General features: G+C 42.9%; 1 protein-coding gene and 1 pseudogene across 20 annotated transcripts in view; one reads left to right on the top strand and one right to left on the bottom strand.

Annotated features, from left to right (window-relative positions):
• MCF2L (MCF.2 cell line derived transforming sequence like) overlaps positions 1-13,736 on the bottom strand; it is a 927,044-nt gene that overhangs the window by 93,778 nt on the left and 819,530 nt on the right. For all 20 annotated transcript variants that reach the window (XM_085622295.1, XM_085622305.1, XM_085622296.1 and 17 more), the window contains 2 exons: positions 8,224-8,316; positions 7,889-8,014 (listed from right to left, as the gene is read on the bottom strand). In XM_085622295.1, the coding sequence (XP_085478421.1) occupies positions 7,889-8,014; positions 8,224-8,316 (219 nt within the window). The remainder of the gene's footprint in view (positions 1-7,888; positions 8,015-8,223; positions 8,317-13,736) is intronic.
• On the top strand, positions 608-7,442 carry LOC146805141 (thrombomodulin-like; annotated as a pseudogene).

Raw genomic sequence — 13,736 nt, 5'->3', positions numbered from 1 at the left:
TATCTTATAAAAGAGGCATACTGTAGCACGTGAAGTATGGCCCCTGCCTGCTGTTCGAAAAGCCTGCCTTGAATGTTTTACCGCTTTTTTCCACATGAAGAATGCCTCTGTGACATTCACGCTGTTACAGCAGACGAAACTCGGCAATCCTTTCTAACTTTCAACAAAGTTCACCAGGCGGTGGGAAGTTTGGGATTACTCACAGGGCAGATCCGTTATGCAGTGTCCGAGGTCTGCCCACTCTCGCCCACCGTGATGTCACTCCCGTGCAGTTATGGTCCTATGCTGCCTGCTGGATGGGGACACCGGAGCGGGGAGGACCGCTGTCTGCCAGACCCCCTTTCCCTCACATATGCCCCGCTGCTGCGCTTCCTCCCTGCCCTTCCTCCCTTCCTTCATGCAGGGAGAGCTGGCACTTTATAAACTTGAGCTCTCTGTCGGGACACAGTTTTGACTGTAGCGCCTGCTCTAATGGTACTCTCTGAACCCTTCGCTGCTAGTGCCTTGCCTTCCGCTGGATGCTGCTCACCCGGCTCTCCCTCTTGCTGCTGCTGGGAGGCTCCGCCATGCCAGCCCCCTCATAGCTGGTCCGGGGGTGGTGCAGTGCATGGAGCAGAGCCACTTCAGTGCTAATGGTAGTAACTTCATGGCGCTGCCCCCTGACACGGTGGCCTCAATCTCCCCTGATGGATTTGAGCTTCACTGCCGAGGCCAGGACAGCAGCAGTATGAGATGGGTTTCCCAGAGCCCAGGCCCCTGGCACTGCGAGGTGGAGAACGGAGGCTCCAGCCACAGCTGTCGAGAGGAGACTGGCATTGCCACCTGCACCTACCCCTGGGGTCTGGAGCTGGCTAAAGAGGGACAGCAATGCGTCCTACCCCCCAACCCCTGCTCCAGCCATGGGTGCGCCCAGCTCTGGTTCCTCTACACCACCAACAATTTGCCACAGTGTATGTGCCAGGAAGGGTACGAACTCGGCGAAGATGGCACCAGCTGCCACGACGTCGACGACTGCCAGGTGAACAAGAACATATGCGAACAGCAGTGCGAGAACACAGTGGGGGGCTTCCACTGCCTCTGCCACCCAGGCTAAGACATGTCCGATAAGTGTGAGGACGTCGATGAGTGCTACGGCCAGGTGTGTGAACAGAACTGCAGTAACCTGCCTGGCATCTACAGGTGTGATTGTGACCCGGGGTACACCGTAGACTCTCGCGATCCTAGCAAGTGGCAGATTTTCTGCAACAGCAGCAAGTGCCCGGTGAAGTGTGACCCGCATACCATGGTGTCCTGCCGCTGCCTCCGGGGTACATCATTGAGAAAGACAATGCCAGCACTGTGCAGGCATTCATTGCGGACATAATTTACATAATTTACATATCCCCGGGGAGATGGGGGTCCTCGGGGCTGCGGGATCTTTGCGAATTAATTGGCAGTGCCCCCGGGACCTGGCCAGAAGCCGCGTTTGCAGCGTGGTGTAAAAAGGGGTATGGCCTAGGAACACCTCTCTGCAAAGCAGCTCTGTGGCGCTTACTGGAGGTACCTGGTGGGCCCTTCAGGATTCAAGGGGACTTAATAGGGATGTAATAGTTAGAAATTAGCATTAAAAAACCCTTAGAAATTCATTGAAAAAACCATAGGATTGAGCACATTACAATTAGAAATTCTCTGGTTTTGTACGAGTGAAATGTTCAACTAACTATACCGTCCCTGAAACCTGTGTTTTTTGTGTGAATTTCTAAGGTTTTTTAAATCTAATTTCTAACTATAACGTCCCTCAAACCTATGGTTTTTTCAGTGAATATATACATTGCTAAACTAGAGTAGAAATAAGTTTAATTTTAGCAAAGAAACAGTATATTACAGAACTAGGATGAAAAAAAACTTTGGCCAAATAAGGGAGAAAGGTGCCAACTTTGAAGCTGGGGATTAGTTTGAGTATTGCTGTGGTCCTGGGCAAATAAACTAGTTTCCTTATATGTAAAAGCATATATTATGGCCTTAACTGCTGCTATTTGACTTCACTTTACTATGTTTGGGTGATTTTTTTGCAACAAAAGCAGGTATTAATAATTAATTGCTGTGGTATGCCCCAGAACCCCCAGCTCAAATTGAGCACTAATTTAAAGGCTAAAATTGTTTGAAACAAACGGCATGTTACACAGCTCTAAATATATAAAAAATACCTACTCTGCAGCGTCACGGGTTGCACAAGCAAAACACAGGTTGTGCAGCCTACAACAACAAACGTGACGTGGCCTAGCAGCATGAGTGTAATGTTTTTGTCTGTATGAAAATGTCCTTATGAGATGTTAAAAAAAAAGTGTAATATCTGTGGGTTAAATAAACATATTTGCAGTATGGATGGTACAAACATTTAGCAGAAACCTGTAGTAAAGTGCAATTGTGTTTTGAAAGCAGGATGTTAATGTATCCAGCAAGGAAATAATTTAGTCCATTGGCTAAAAGTTCATTACATACTGTGAAATGAAACAGTGTGTGGTAAAGTACATGTTCTGTTTACTGTCTGGGTACAAATGAACCATATAGAAAAGATGGTGTTGCTGATAATTATCAAAATGCCTTCCAATGCAAGTGGGCAACAGGATACTTACTGGCTCGGGTTTTGAAAACAAAAGAAAGAACGCCATGCATCCACTGTTGACATAAATGGAGTGTTTTACATTAAATATGAAAGAAAACATTATTTAACCAAAGAGACAGAATATTTATTTTGTATGTAAGAAAATTTATAATAGTATTAAGTGGTGTTATTTAAAATTACTTTCAATACTTTTGGGTGATTTTTTTCGCTATTAAGTGCTGTGGTGCGCACTGGAAGACTCAGTCTAAAATTAAGGACTAATTTAAATACAATTAATTTCACTGTGAAATGTGTCCTAGGGAGAGGAGTGTAAGAGAGGGAGGGGGTAAACAGATGAGAAGGAAAGGGGAGGAGAATGGGAGAATGGGAGAAGGAGAGAAAGTGTGGAGGCAGAAGAAATAGGAGTAAGCGAGGGCAAGAGTGGAGAGAAATTAGGAAAGGAGCAGAAAAGAAGGAGGGGATCGGGTTAGATAGGTAAATGAATGTGCTGTAAAGAAGGAACAAAATGTGTGAGAGAAAGGTCATTGTGGAGTGGATGTGGCGTGAGGGAGAAAGACGACGATTCTATGGTTGGAGATTAAAGTTGAAGTGGGCCCAAAAATTGTATTTATTTTGTATGTACATACATTTATTATGTGCTTAAGTGGTGTTATTTAAAATCACTTCAATCCCTTGGGGTGATTTTTTTTTTAATTATAAGAGTATATGTTAATTATTAATTGTGGTGGTGCGCACCGGAAAACCCTGCCTTAAATTAAGCACTAGTTTAAAGGCTAATATTGTTTACATAAATAACTGTGCGCACATTTACCCCCAATACGTACTAAAAAATAAATTCAAAAAAGCTTGGAGTAAAGCAGAGAGGCCTTGAGCGGGCTTAAGTAGAGTGGAGAAAAGCAGAGGCCTTGAGCAGGCTTAAGTAGAGTGGAGTAAAGCAGAGTGGCACTGAGCAGAGTGGAGAAAGGCAGAGTGGAGTGGAGAAAAGCAGAGGCCTTGAGCAGGCTTAAGTAGAGTGGAGTAAAGCAGAGTGGCACTGAGCGGAGTGGAGAAAGGCAGAGTGGAGTGGAGTAGAGCAGAGTGGAGTAGAGCAGAGTGGAGTAGAGCAGAGTGGAGTAGAGCAGAGTGGAGTAGAGCAGAGTGGAGTTGAGCAGAGTGGAGTTGAGCAGAGTGGAGTTGAGCAGAGTGGAGTTGAGCAGAGTGGAGTTGAGCAGAGTGGAGTTGAGCAGAGTGGAGTTGAGCAGAGTGGAGTTGAGCAGAGTGGAGTTGAGCAGAGTGGAGATGAGCAGAGTGGAGCAGAGCAGAGTGGAGCAGAGCAGAGTGGAGCAGAGCAGAGTGGAGCAGAGCAGAGTGGAGCAGAGCAGAGTGGAGCAGAGCAGAGTGGAGCAGAGTGGAGCAGAGTGGAGTGGAGCAGAGTGGAGTGGAGCAGAGTGGAGTGGAGCGGAGTGGAGTAAAGCAGAGTGGTGTTGAGAAAAGTGGCATGGAGTAAAGCAGAGTGGTGTGGAGCAAAGCAGAGTGGTGTGGAGCAAAGCAGAGTGGTGTGGAGCAAAGCAGAGTGGTGTGGAGCAAAGCAGAGTGGTGTGGAGCAAAGCAGAGTGGTGTGGAGCAAAGCAGAGTGGTGTGGAGCAAAGCAGAGTGGTGTGGAGCAAAGCAGAGTGGTGTGGAGCAAAGCAGAGTGGTGTGGAGCAAAGCAGAGTGGTGTGGAGCAAAGCAGAGTGGTGTGGAGCAAAGCAGAGTGGTGTGTAGTAACGCAGAGTGGCATGGAGTAAAGCAGAGTGGAGTAAAGTAAAGTTGAGTGGAGTAAAGCAGAGTGGCTTGGAGTGAGTGGAGTGGAGTAAAGCAGAGTGGAATGGAGTAAAGCAGAGTGGAATGGAGTAAAGCAGAGAAGTGTAGAGTAAAGCAAAGCAGCGTGGTGTGAAGCAGAGCGGCGTGGTGTAAAGCAGAGCGGCGTGGTGTAAAGCAGAGCGGTGTGGTGTAAAGCAGAGCGGTGTGGTGTAAAGCAGAGCGGCGTGGTGTAAAGCAGAGCGGCGTGGTGTAAAGCAGAGCGGCGTGGTGTAAAGCAGAGCGGCGTGGAGTAAAGCAGAGCGGCGTGGAGTAAAGCAGAGCGGCGTGGAGTAAAGCAGAGCGGCGTGGAGTAAAGCAGAGCGGCGTGGAGTAAAGCAGAGCGGCGTGGAGTAAAGCAGAGCGGCGTGGAGTAAAGCAGAGCGGCGTGGAGTAAAGCAGAGCGGCGTGGAGTAAAGCAGAGCAGCGTGGAGTAAAGCAGAGCGGCGTGGAGTAAAGCAGAGCGGCGTGGAGTAAAGCAGAGCGGCGTGGAGTAAAGCAGAGCGGCGTGGAGTAAAGCAGAGCGGTGTGGAGTAAAGCAGAATGGAGTAAAGCAGAGTGGAGTAAAGTAGAGTGGAGTAAAGCGGAGTGGAGTAAAGCGGAGTGGAGTAAAGCGGAGTGGAGTAAAGCGGAGTGGAGTAAAGCGGAGTGGAGTAAAGCGGAGTGGAGTAAAGCGGAGTGGAGTAAAGCGGAGTGGAGTAAAGCAGAGTGGAGTAAAGCGGAGTGGAGTAAAGCAGATTGGAAGCAAAGAGTGTTGAGTGGAGTAAAGCAGAGTGTTGAGTGGAATAAAGCAGAGGGGTGTTGAGTGGAGTAAAGCAGAGTGGTGTGGAGTAAAGCAGAGTGGCGTGGAGTCGAGTAAAGCAGAGTGTTGTTGAACAGAGTGGAGTGGAATCGAGTGGAGTAAAGGAGAGTGGAGTGGAGTAAAGAAGAGTGCTGTTGATTGTAGAGGAGTAAATTAGAGTGGCATGGAGTAAAGCAGAGCGGTGTGGTGTAAAGCAGAGCGGCGTGGAGTAAAGCAGAGTGAAGTAAAGTGCAGTTGAGTTGAGTGGATTGGAGTAAGCAGAGTGGAGTTGAGTGGATTGGAAGTAAAGCAGAGTGTTGAGTGGAGTATAGCAGAGTGTTGAGAGAGTAAAGAGGAATGTTGAGTGGAGTAAAGCAGAGTGGCGTTGAGTGGAGTAAAGCAGAGTGGCGTTGAGTGGAGTAAAGCAGATTGGCGTTGAGTGGAGTAAAGCAGAGTGGCGTTGAGTGGAGTAAAGGAGAGTGGTGTGGAGTAAAGCAGAGTGGTGTGGAATAAAGCAGAGTAGTGTTGAGTAAAGCTGAGTGGCATGGAGTGCAGCAAAGCAGTTTTGTGTTGTATGGCATGGCGCTGCATATAATGGAGTTGCGCTGCGTATAATGGAATGGCTTCGCATAGAGTAGAGTGGTGTTGATTAGAGTGGTTTGGTGCTGCGCTTGGTGTAACGTTGTATGAGAGAGGGTGGGAATAAAATAGATGCGAAGAGGAGGAGAATGGGAGAAGGAGAGAAAGTGTGGAGTAAAGCAGTCTTTTGAAGAAAAACAAATAGTTAGGTTATGTATATTAAGTGTGGTTACATCATGTTGACTCCAAAGCAGGGAGAGCATTGTGTGTACTTTCCATATCTACTTTCCACTCTTGTCTCAGTATAAATGTCAAAGTGCATTGGTGCCTGGAAGGGGGAGGGAGAGCAGAGAGAGTGGGTAGAGGGGCGCGAGGGGAGACAGGAGAGTGAAAACTAACCAGCATGGTGCTCTGAAAGGGCTCTGCGCTGATAGAAACTAAGAGCTCAAACAAAGAGCTCATGCCTAGCTGTTCTTACCTGGGACCAGAGCTAGTCTACAACTATGGCAGCTGCGAGGAGCAGGGCAGGCACAGACAGCAGTGCCCCCTGCTCTGAGACCTTGCTCTCTGTGAGGCAGGCTGGAACCTGCTGACTGATCAGGAGGGGGAGAGAGAGCACAGAAATCGGGACAGAAGGGCTGGGAAATACACAAGCATAAAAGTGAAACCAGTGCAGTGCTGATAAAGTATGTCAACAATGAAAACATTCAGGGTGGGGGGCAGGATTTGTTAAGTGCAGGGAACAGAGCAGGCACCCTTCAAACACTCTGATGAGCAGGATGCAAATGCTGTGTGTTAATTAGGAAGCAAAAAGTGTGCCTGGAACAGCAGGTAGGAAAATCTGGTTTAAGAAAATAGTGCAGACAGACCGTAAATGAAACTTACTGAGTAACAACACAAGTAAAAGAGCCAGTCCTCATGAGAGGTGACATTAGGAGGCAGGGAGGTACTAAGGAGGGACTAATAAGCCTATTTACAAATGAAAATCCAACATTTAGAAAGCACAGTCACAAAAGCAAATACAAAATTGGGGTGGAGAGTGAATGCAGCTTCAAATCTATAACTGAATACAGCATGTTTCAAAGAGGCTGCGCAAGCGCCGTCTATGCGGGACCTAAAAACGACTAGTGTAACAGTGAAGTAATTCAGTGCTCAATGTCAAACGTTGAAAAAGAACTTAGCATTCTACTTCTTGCAGTGCACAGCTGTAGATTAAGAAATGAACCAACATCCACAGTTTCAAGAATGCAAATTGCAACCATGTTCCAAATTTTAATTGTGGACTTGCATCATGTTTTTACTCACATGGGGACAATTTTTAGTCATCTGATAGCATCTAAAGGTGTGATGTACCTAATGCCTTCTGGATGAGGGAATTTTAACACTGGTCTGTGGCAGCTAAATTCACACCAGTTTTGATAAAACGACTTATTAAGTAAATTATTCCCTTTACCAGTGATGTGAATTTATTCTGTGTAGGAAGCCCAAATATTCGGCATGAATCCAGCACTTGTGGACAAAAATTAGATACCTGCCATCCCAATTATATGAAGAAAAAAAAAATCAAAACTGTAACGTAAAATATGTATCATCAAGTGTTTCATGGGCAAAATAAACTTATATTGTCTTAATATGTTTCAGTTTGATGAAGGAAGGTGATTGGGCTACATGTTCTAGAGTCCTTTTGCAGTGTATAGACAGCAGCAAAGCAAATTTGCCATGTCATCCATTACCTCTGAACATGGGTATGAAGAATATAAATGTCTAAACGTCTAATAATTTACCATATGAAGTGATACATGGAAAAATAGTGAGAAGAAATGTACATCGGTGAGAAATGTTTCACGAAACAACGCATCTAGTGTTTTTAAATAGCAGACACAATTGATTTTTTAACTAGTGAGAAACGGTTGACAAAGATGGCTCAAAATAGGAAATTCTTTATGATGCTAGCACATCCTAAGAGAGGTGGAGAATAATGTGCCCAAAATGAGTTTCTCTGGTGAGATCTGGAGCTTCTCCCATCGTTTAAAGACAATATGTAGATTTCGATAATGATGCATCTCATGGTTTATTAAAGAAACTATTAAAAGTAAGTGTATTACCTCGTATCCTGTAATGGCAATCAAATGCATGGAATCATTTACAGACTTGAGAATCCCCAAGATGGATGATAAGGCCTCCTGCAGATCTTCAGCACCGTCGCAGTTCTTACTGTACTTCAACATTTCCTTTAAACAGTTAGAGAGACTGAGTTCAGGACTGGAACATACGGTGATAATAGTGATTTTAAGCATTTCTCCATGATTTTGTATAAAGGGAAAAAGGAGCTAATACACCATTGCTCACAAGTGTTTTTCTGCTTTTGAGAGGTGATTATATTCTAATTTGATGCTAGACATGTTTCTATCTAATGACAGTGAAATTCCAATGTACCAACCTTCAATAACAGTTGATATTTTGTTATTCTTTGGACAGGTTTCAGTAAATAGGAGTCCAAGCTCAGCTTGTGATCTAGCTTTCTCTGACATTCCTAAAATAAAATAAAATAGATTTTAATACGTTCAGTGATTTGTACTATACATTAAACACTTTAATCTCTACTTTTTAACTCACAATTCAAATTTAGAAGAAGTAGTGAAACTACGGCACTGCCAATGTCAATCCACCAAACCTTCCTTTCTGTGGCTGAGAGGACAAATTCATCATTAATTTATTACTGAAACAACACTTTATTAGATAATTGGTATGTAGATCATGGAGAATAACTCCTGTACATTGTCCCTGCTACTTCAGTGAACTGAACTATTACCATAAATTAGTTATTGGAAGCATTAAAAGAAAAGTGTATACTTTTTATTTTAAGTACTTTTCCTAAACGAAATGTAGGTGAGCACATTCTCTGGAATGTAATGCTATTCAACAAACCTGCTGTGGAATAATACCTTAAAATCCCTGTCCCCAGTAACAGATCAAGGTCGCTTTCATTACTCATTAATATATTGAACCCTTTCCCAGAAACACTGCGCCCAACTCCCTTTCCTTCTATTAATCATTTTGCTACATTGGGTTGGCTGAAGTCTAATGCCAATCTTCCTAGTAATGTACCTACCACACCTTTTGCTGCTCCTTCCCTCTCCCAGAGTTCCAATGTTTTCCCTTTATACATCTATTTAAGTCGAATTTATGCAAGAGCCCCTTTAAAGTGAAGCTGTTCCATACCTAAATGAGATTCATACCTCAGTTCTTATTTATTTTCTATAGGTTCACCAGTCAATAGTTTCTGTTCTGTCTGAGAGGGAATTTTGGAATTGGGTGATTCTTCAGTGATGTCCTCGCTACTTAATATTTACTCTACTATACTGTATAAGCTTATAATCTTCAGTTTGCTGCATAACCTGCATATATCAACAAAAATAAACAATTTATATCTTTTATTGATTTACAAATGTTATGTTGAACACTGCATGTAAAATTCATGGCAGTTACTGACACACTGATTGAGTTGATCAATTAAGCTTATCTATTGATTGCTGTATTCAGCACTTTTGGCTCTGCAAGAACGAAAAACTCAGCATTTGTTAATCTTCAAAAAGGCAGTAAGAATGTTTGTTTATTTTGCCGTATATTATATTTCCAGCTACACCTATCTAGTGTACAGGTTTGTTTCCTAATGGAGACGATTCTTCCAGAAATATCATTGTCTAAAACAGAATAAAAACCAACACTGTTTTATTGGATGCGGATTTTAAAACAAAGTTGGGATACAGGCAAGGCCGTAACCACGGGGGTGGGGCATTTGAGGTCCGGGCCAGCCCAAATTGATTTTTGGTCCCCAAAATGACTGAGGCAGATGACACAGTATATAATTTAGCAATGAAAATGCCTTGTTTTGTTTTCATCTTGTTACATTTGCTGTGTGTTCCATGACAAGTTATTTATTTATTTATTTATTTGAACTTATAACACGCATCAGCTACCCACAATGGGTTTCCCGGCGCGAAGGGATAGACTCAAGAAGAAAAACAGACCTCTAGAAACAGCACCATGAAACAACTAGATCGACATGCAAATCACTGGAAGAGTAATGTTTTCAATATTTTTCTAAAGGTGAGAAAATTAGTCTCCATTTTCAAGGTGGAGGGTAACGCATTCTTTTAAAGCCTCTTTATAAACAGTCTTCTGCGAGACTGAGTAAGAGTGCCTCCATTTCCGTTCTAAGGCCTTGCATTTAGTACGCAGGGCTTTCAAGTCAATGGAAAACCAAGGCGCCGGGGGGCGATGTGACCTGGAGTGTTTAGAGGAGAGCGGAAGAAGAGTAGTAACAAGTTAAATGTCAGGCTATGCCTTCTGAAAAAATGCTGTCTAATATTTTAAATGGAGATGTTGCTTAATTTTCTTTCTTTGATTGCAAAGTGAGAGGATTTTGTAAAGTGAACTGTATGACAACCTCTTTGGGGTACAGACTGGCCCAATGGGATTATATGGTGGGGGGGGGGGGGGGGGGGGGGACTAAATTATTTTGCAATGTTGACTAAATTGTGTGACAAGATATGCGGCTTATTGCAGCACCATTTGTGATAGATGCACTTCAATATTTTGTTATTTTTACATGTTAGCACTGTCTGAGCAAAGGTTTTACTTTATGAGTACCAGTTCCACATCCAAATACAGCTACAGTAACTGAAAGGTAATCAGTCAACTTTTGCGAAGGATCTACCATTGCACTGCAGCACGTGTTGCAGCGTTTTTAGTAATTTTTTATTTGTTTGAGTTTGCTCAAAATTTGCTTTCATTAAAATCTGCAGATGATGGATTATTTGATAAATGCAGCAAATTCATAATTATGCGGAAAAAGCGCCACAGCATCAAATAATTCCAGTTGCTTTGCATACAGGGAGTGTCAAAGAAAGTACTGGAGGATGTCAATGTGTTTCTAGTTCACCAAAAATGTAAATACCTGTAAATAAACAGTACAAAATATTTCAACATATACCAGCAGTTATGAAACACAAATGAAGCACATTTGTTTTATAATTCTGAAGTGTGATGGAAGTAAAGATTTTAATAGGCTCAAAACAGAACTGCTTACCTACATGGGCAACAAGCTACATCCACTAGGGTGGTGTATGGTTGGAAGGGTCTTATCTTTGTTTTATGATCCTATGTGGGAAGTGATTCCATATCATGCGTGATGGACGCTGAGGTGTGGTTATTGTGTTATCGGACGCAGCTTGCAGCGGTGTGGTGAATGATGAGACACAGTTGTGCAGTTAATTGTTTTTCAGTACCCTGCCAGCTTTGAACAGCTCTGTAGGTCCCTTTATGGTATATTAGGATTATAGCCTGCTAGCGAGGTGCTGCATTTGGTTGTCCAATCAGTAATTTTGAGACAGATTTTCTTACACAACGCAACACAGCAAAGCAACTTGATGAGCTGCTCTGTGTGAAAGAGAAGCAGTATAATGGTGCAATATTTACAACAACAGGTCATCTTCTGCTGTCTCCTAGTGCTGGTGCACTGTGTGCTGCCTTGCGCCACCTCAGGCACCCTTTCACCATGGTGCAAGGGGGCCTGTATTAAGGGCACATATATGAAAATCATTGTGAGATTAAAGAAGTGGCCATCATATATAGATATTTAGGACTTGCAGTCATGGACTTGATTAAAGTCCTATGATCTCTTCAGTTATTCCAGGTCTCTTTATTTAGTGATGGCTAGTTTATTGGCTGCACAGTACTAGTGATGGACAATCTTCACAGCATATATGCCTTAATTGAATGTAAGATGTGTAAGTTACAGTTGGCTGCTGCCCGCTGGTTCTTAGGGCATTAGTATTAGCGTGGGCCAGAAATAATATGTATGAACTTAAACAATTTTATAATACCCTGGCAAAGCATAGGTTAACTTACCTGATTAATCAAAAGTATTTTGCTGGTTGGGATGTTTCCAGCCTATGGACTGTAAGGTAAAGACTGAGCTTGAGAGTGTGGCTGTCATTCCAGATTCTGTCAGGGATGTCGGTGGTGTAGTTGTTTTGCTAATATCCATGTTTTCAATTGTCGTCTGAAGTGTTTAGACTGCTGGATGCTTTGAAGGCAGGCTGGTAGTGAGCTCCAGAGCTTGGCAGCTTGTATTGAGAAAGCAGTGCCTCCTACAGATTTCTTATTATAAGGTGGTATGATAAGTGGTGCAAACCTGGAGCACAATGTCCTGATCAGTTTGAATTTAGCTACTTGATATAACAGTCCTTTCCGTTGGAGACTCTGTGAACAAACCAAAGCGCCTTGAACATTCCCTTCTTGCTATAGATAGCCAGTGGAGTGATTGCAAGACTGGAGTCATGTGTTCTCTTGGGTGAAGGCAGAGAAGTAGTCTTGCAGCAGCATTTTGGATGAGTTGTATTTTGCATATGATGAAAATAGGTGTGCCATGGTATAGTCTGTAGGCATTGTCGAACTTGGGGATTATGATTGTGAGGATGGCTTACAGTTTTTTGTTGGGATACAAGGTACGGGAGGATACAACAGTGTTTTCATAGTGTGGAAGACGCCCTGTTTTACAATTTTAACATGTGGTATCAAATATAGGCCTGACTCCATGGTTACCACTAGGTTTCTTCTCTTGATATTGTTGGAGGGGCCTCATGTTCCCTAGGCCATATGGCGACAGGCTGGTATTTTTGTCCCCAGGACATAAGCTCTGTCTATGAGGTATTTAGCATGAGATGGTTATTCATCATTCATGTGTTTATTGCCCAAAGATAGTCATCAAATTGTAGAGGTATTCGAGACTGTCCATTTAAAAACAATATTCGGGTGTCATTTACATGGTAGTAACAGCTGAGGTTGAATGATTCAATCAGGTGTGGTAAATGGGTTAGGCAGATGGTGAATAACGGGATATGATGGACCCCTGAGTAATGTCACAGTTTTGAGAGTGAGGAGCTGATACGAAAGGTAGTACCAACACTAGTTCACTGTTACAGCTGAGGCACCAATAATTCAATGTGCATTAGCTGAATTTCCTTCTCATCTTTCATACATGCAGGTCTAACAAGAATTTGCTGCATGAAGAGATTGCACAACTGTAGATGGCATTGAGTCATTATGTTCTTAAGCCAATATTTTTCATAATATATCGTATTCCTAAAGCTTAAGTGGTTGTCACAACCTAAACCTACCAGTCATTCAGAAGCAATGACCTATCCGGAATCTACAGATTCCAATATGGCATGGTGGTTCAATTAGCCTATTGTGCTGGGGCAGAGTTATCACCAGTCAGTTACTACTTAGATTTTACTGACATTGCTTTAGCCTACACTGGCCTATTGTGAAATATAGCCTTACAAGACAATGTGTCTACTCTAGAGATCGGTATTTTGTTTTCAGGAGTCAGCTAGTTGTTTAGCTTAATGTGCCTGCTGCAAAGGGTGGCAAATACCCTAAATAGCAGTAGTATGAATCTGAAATAACCCAATACAGCCTGCCATGTCACAAAGGGCTGCAGTAACAGACTATCTTTCAAAAATTATTTTATATCTAGATATTCCTGCCAGGCTCAACACGCTGAGGATTCATCCCTTTCAACCAAATATTGTGGAAATCAAAATCAGGGCATTTGAGGCTGAAAGCATTTGTATTAAAATTGCCCTCTCCACACATCTCTGCAGAACATCGACTAAAATGTTGTGAGTTTGTATATTGTAATTTAAGATCTGTGTATTATGAATCTATTTTTTTAACCTTATTGACTATTGATTCTGCTTTACCTTTATCTAATTTATGGTCATAGCCCATAAATTGCTGTTATGAGGCAATTTTAAAGTAATTTAATAAATGAACAATATATGTTGAACATTTAGGGTAGCATATTTAATGGGAGAAATGTGGGAATGCTGGGTGATAGGAAGTTTGTAGATCCTCACAGATTTCGGAATATACCTTCACAAA

The sequence above is a fragment of the Triturus cristatus genome, chromosome 8 (assembly GCF_964204655.1).
Source record: "Triturus cristatus chromosome 8, aTriCri1.1, whole genome shotgun sequence".
Lineage (NCBI taxonomy): Eukaryota > Metazoa > Chordata > Amphibia > Caudata > Salamandridae > Triturus > Triturus cristatus.
Note: the sequence above shows the minus strand (reverse complement) of the source record. Positions and strands in the feature narration are given on the sequence as shown.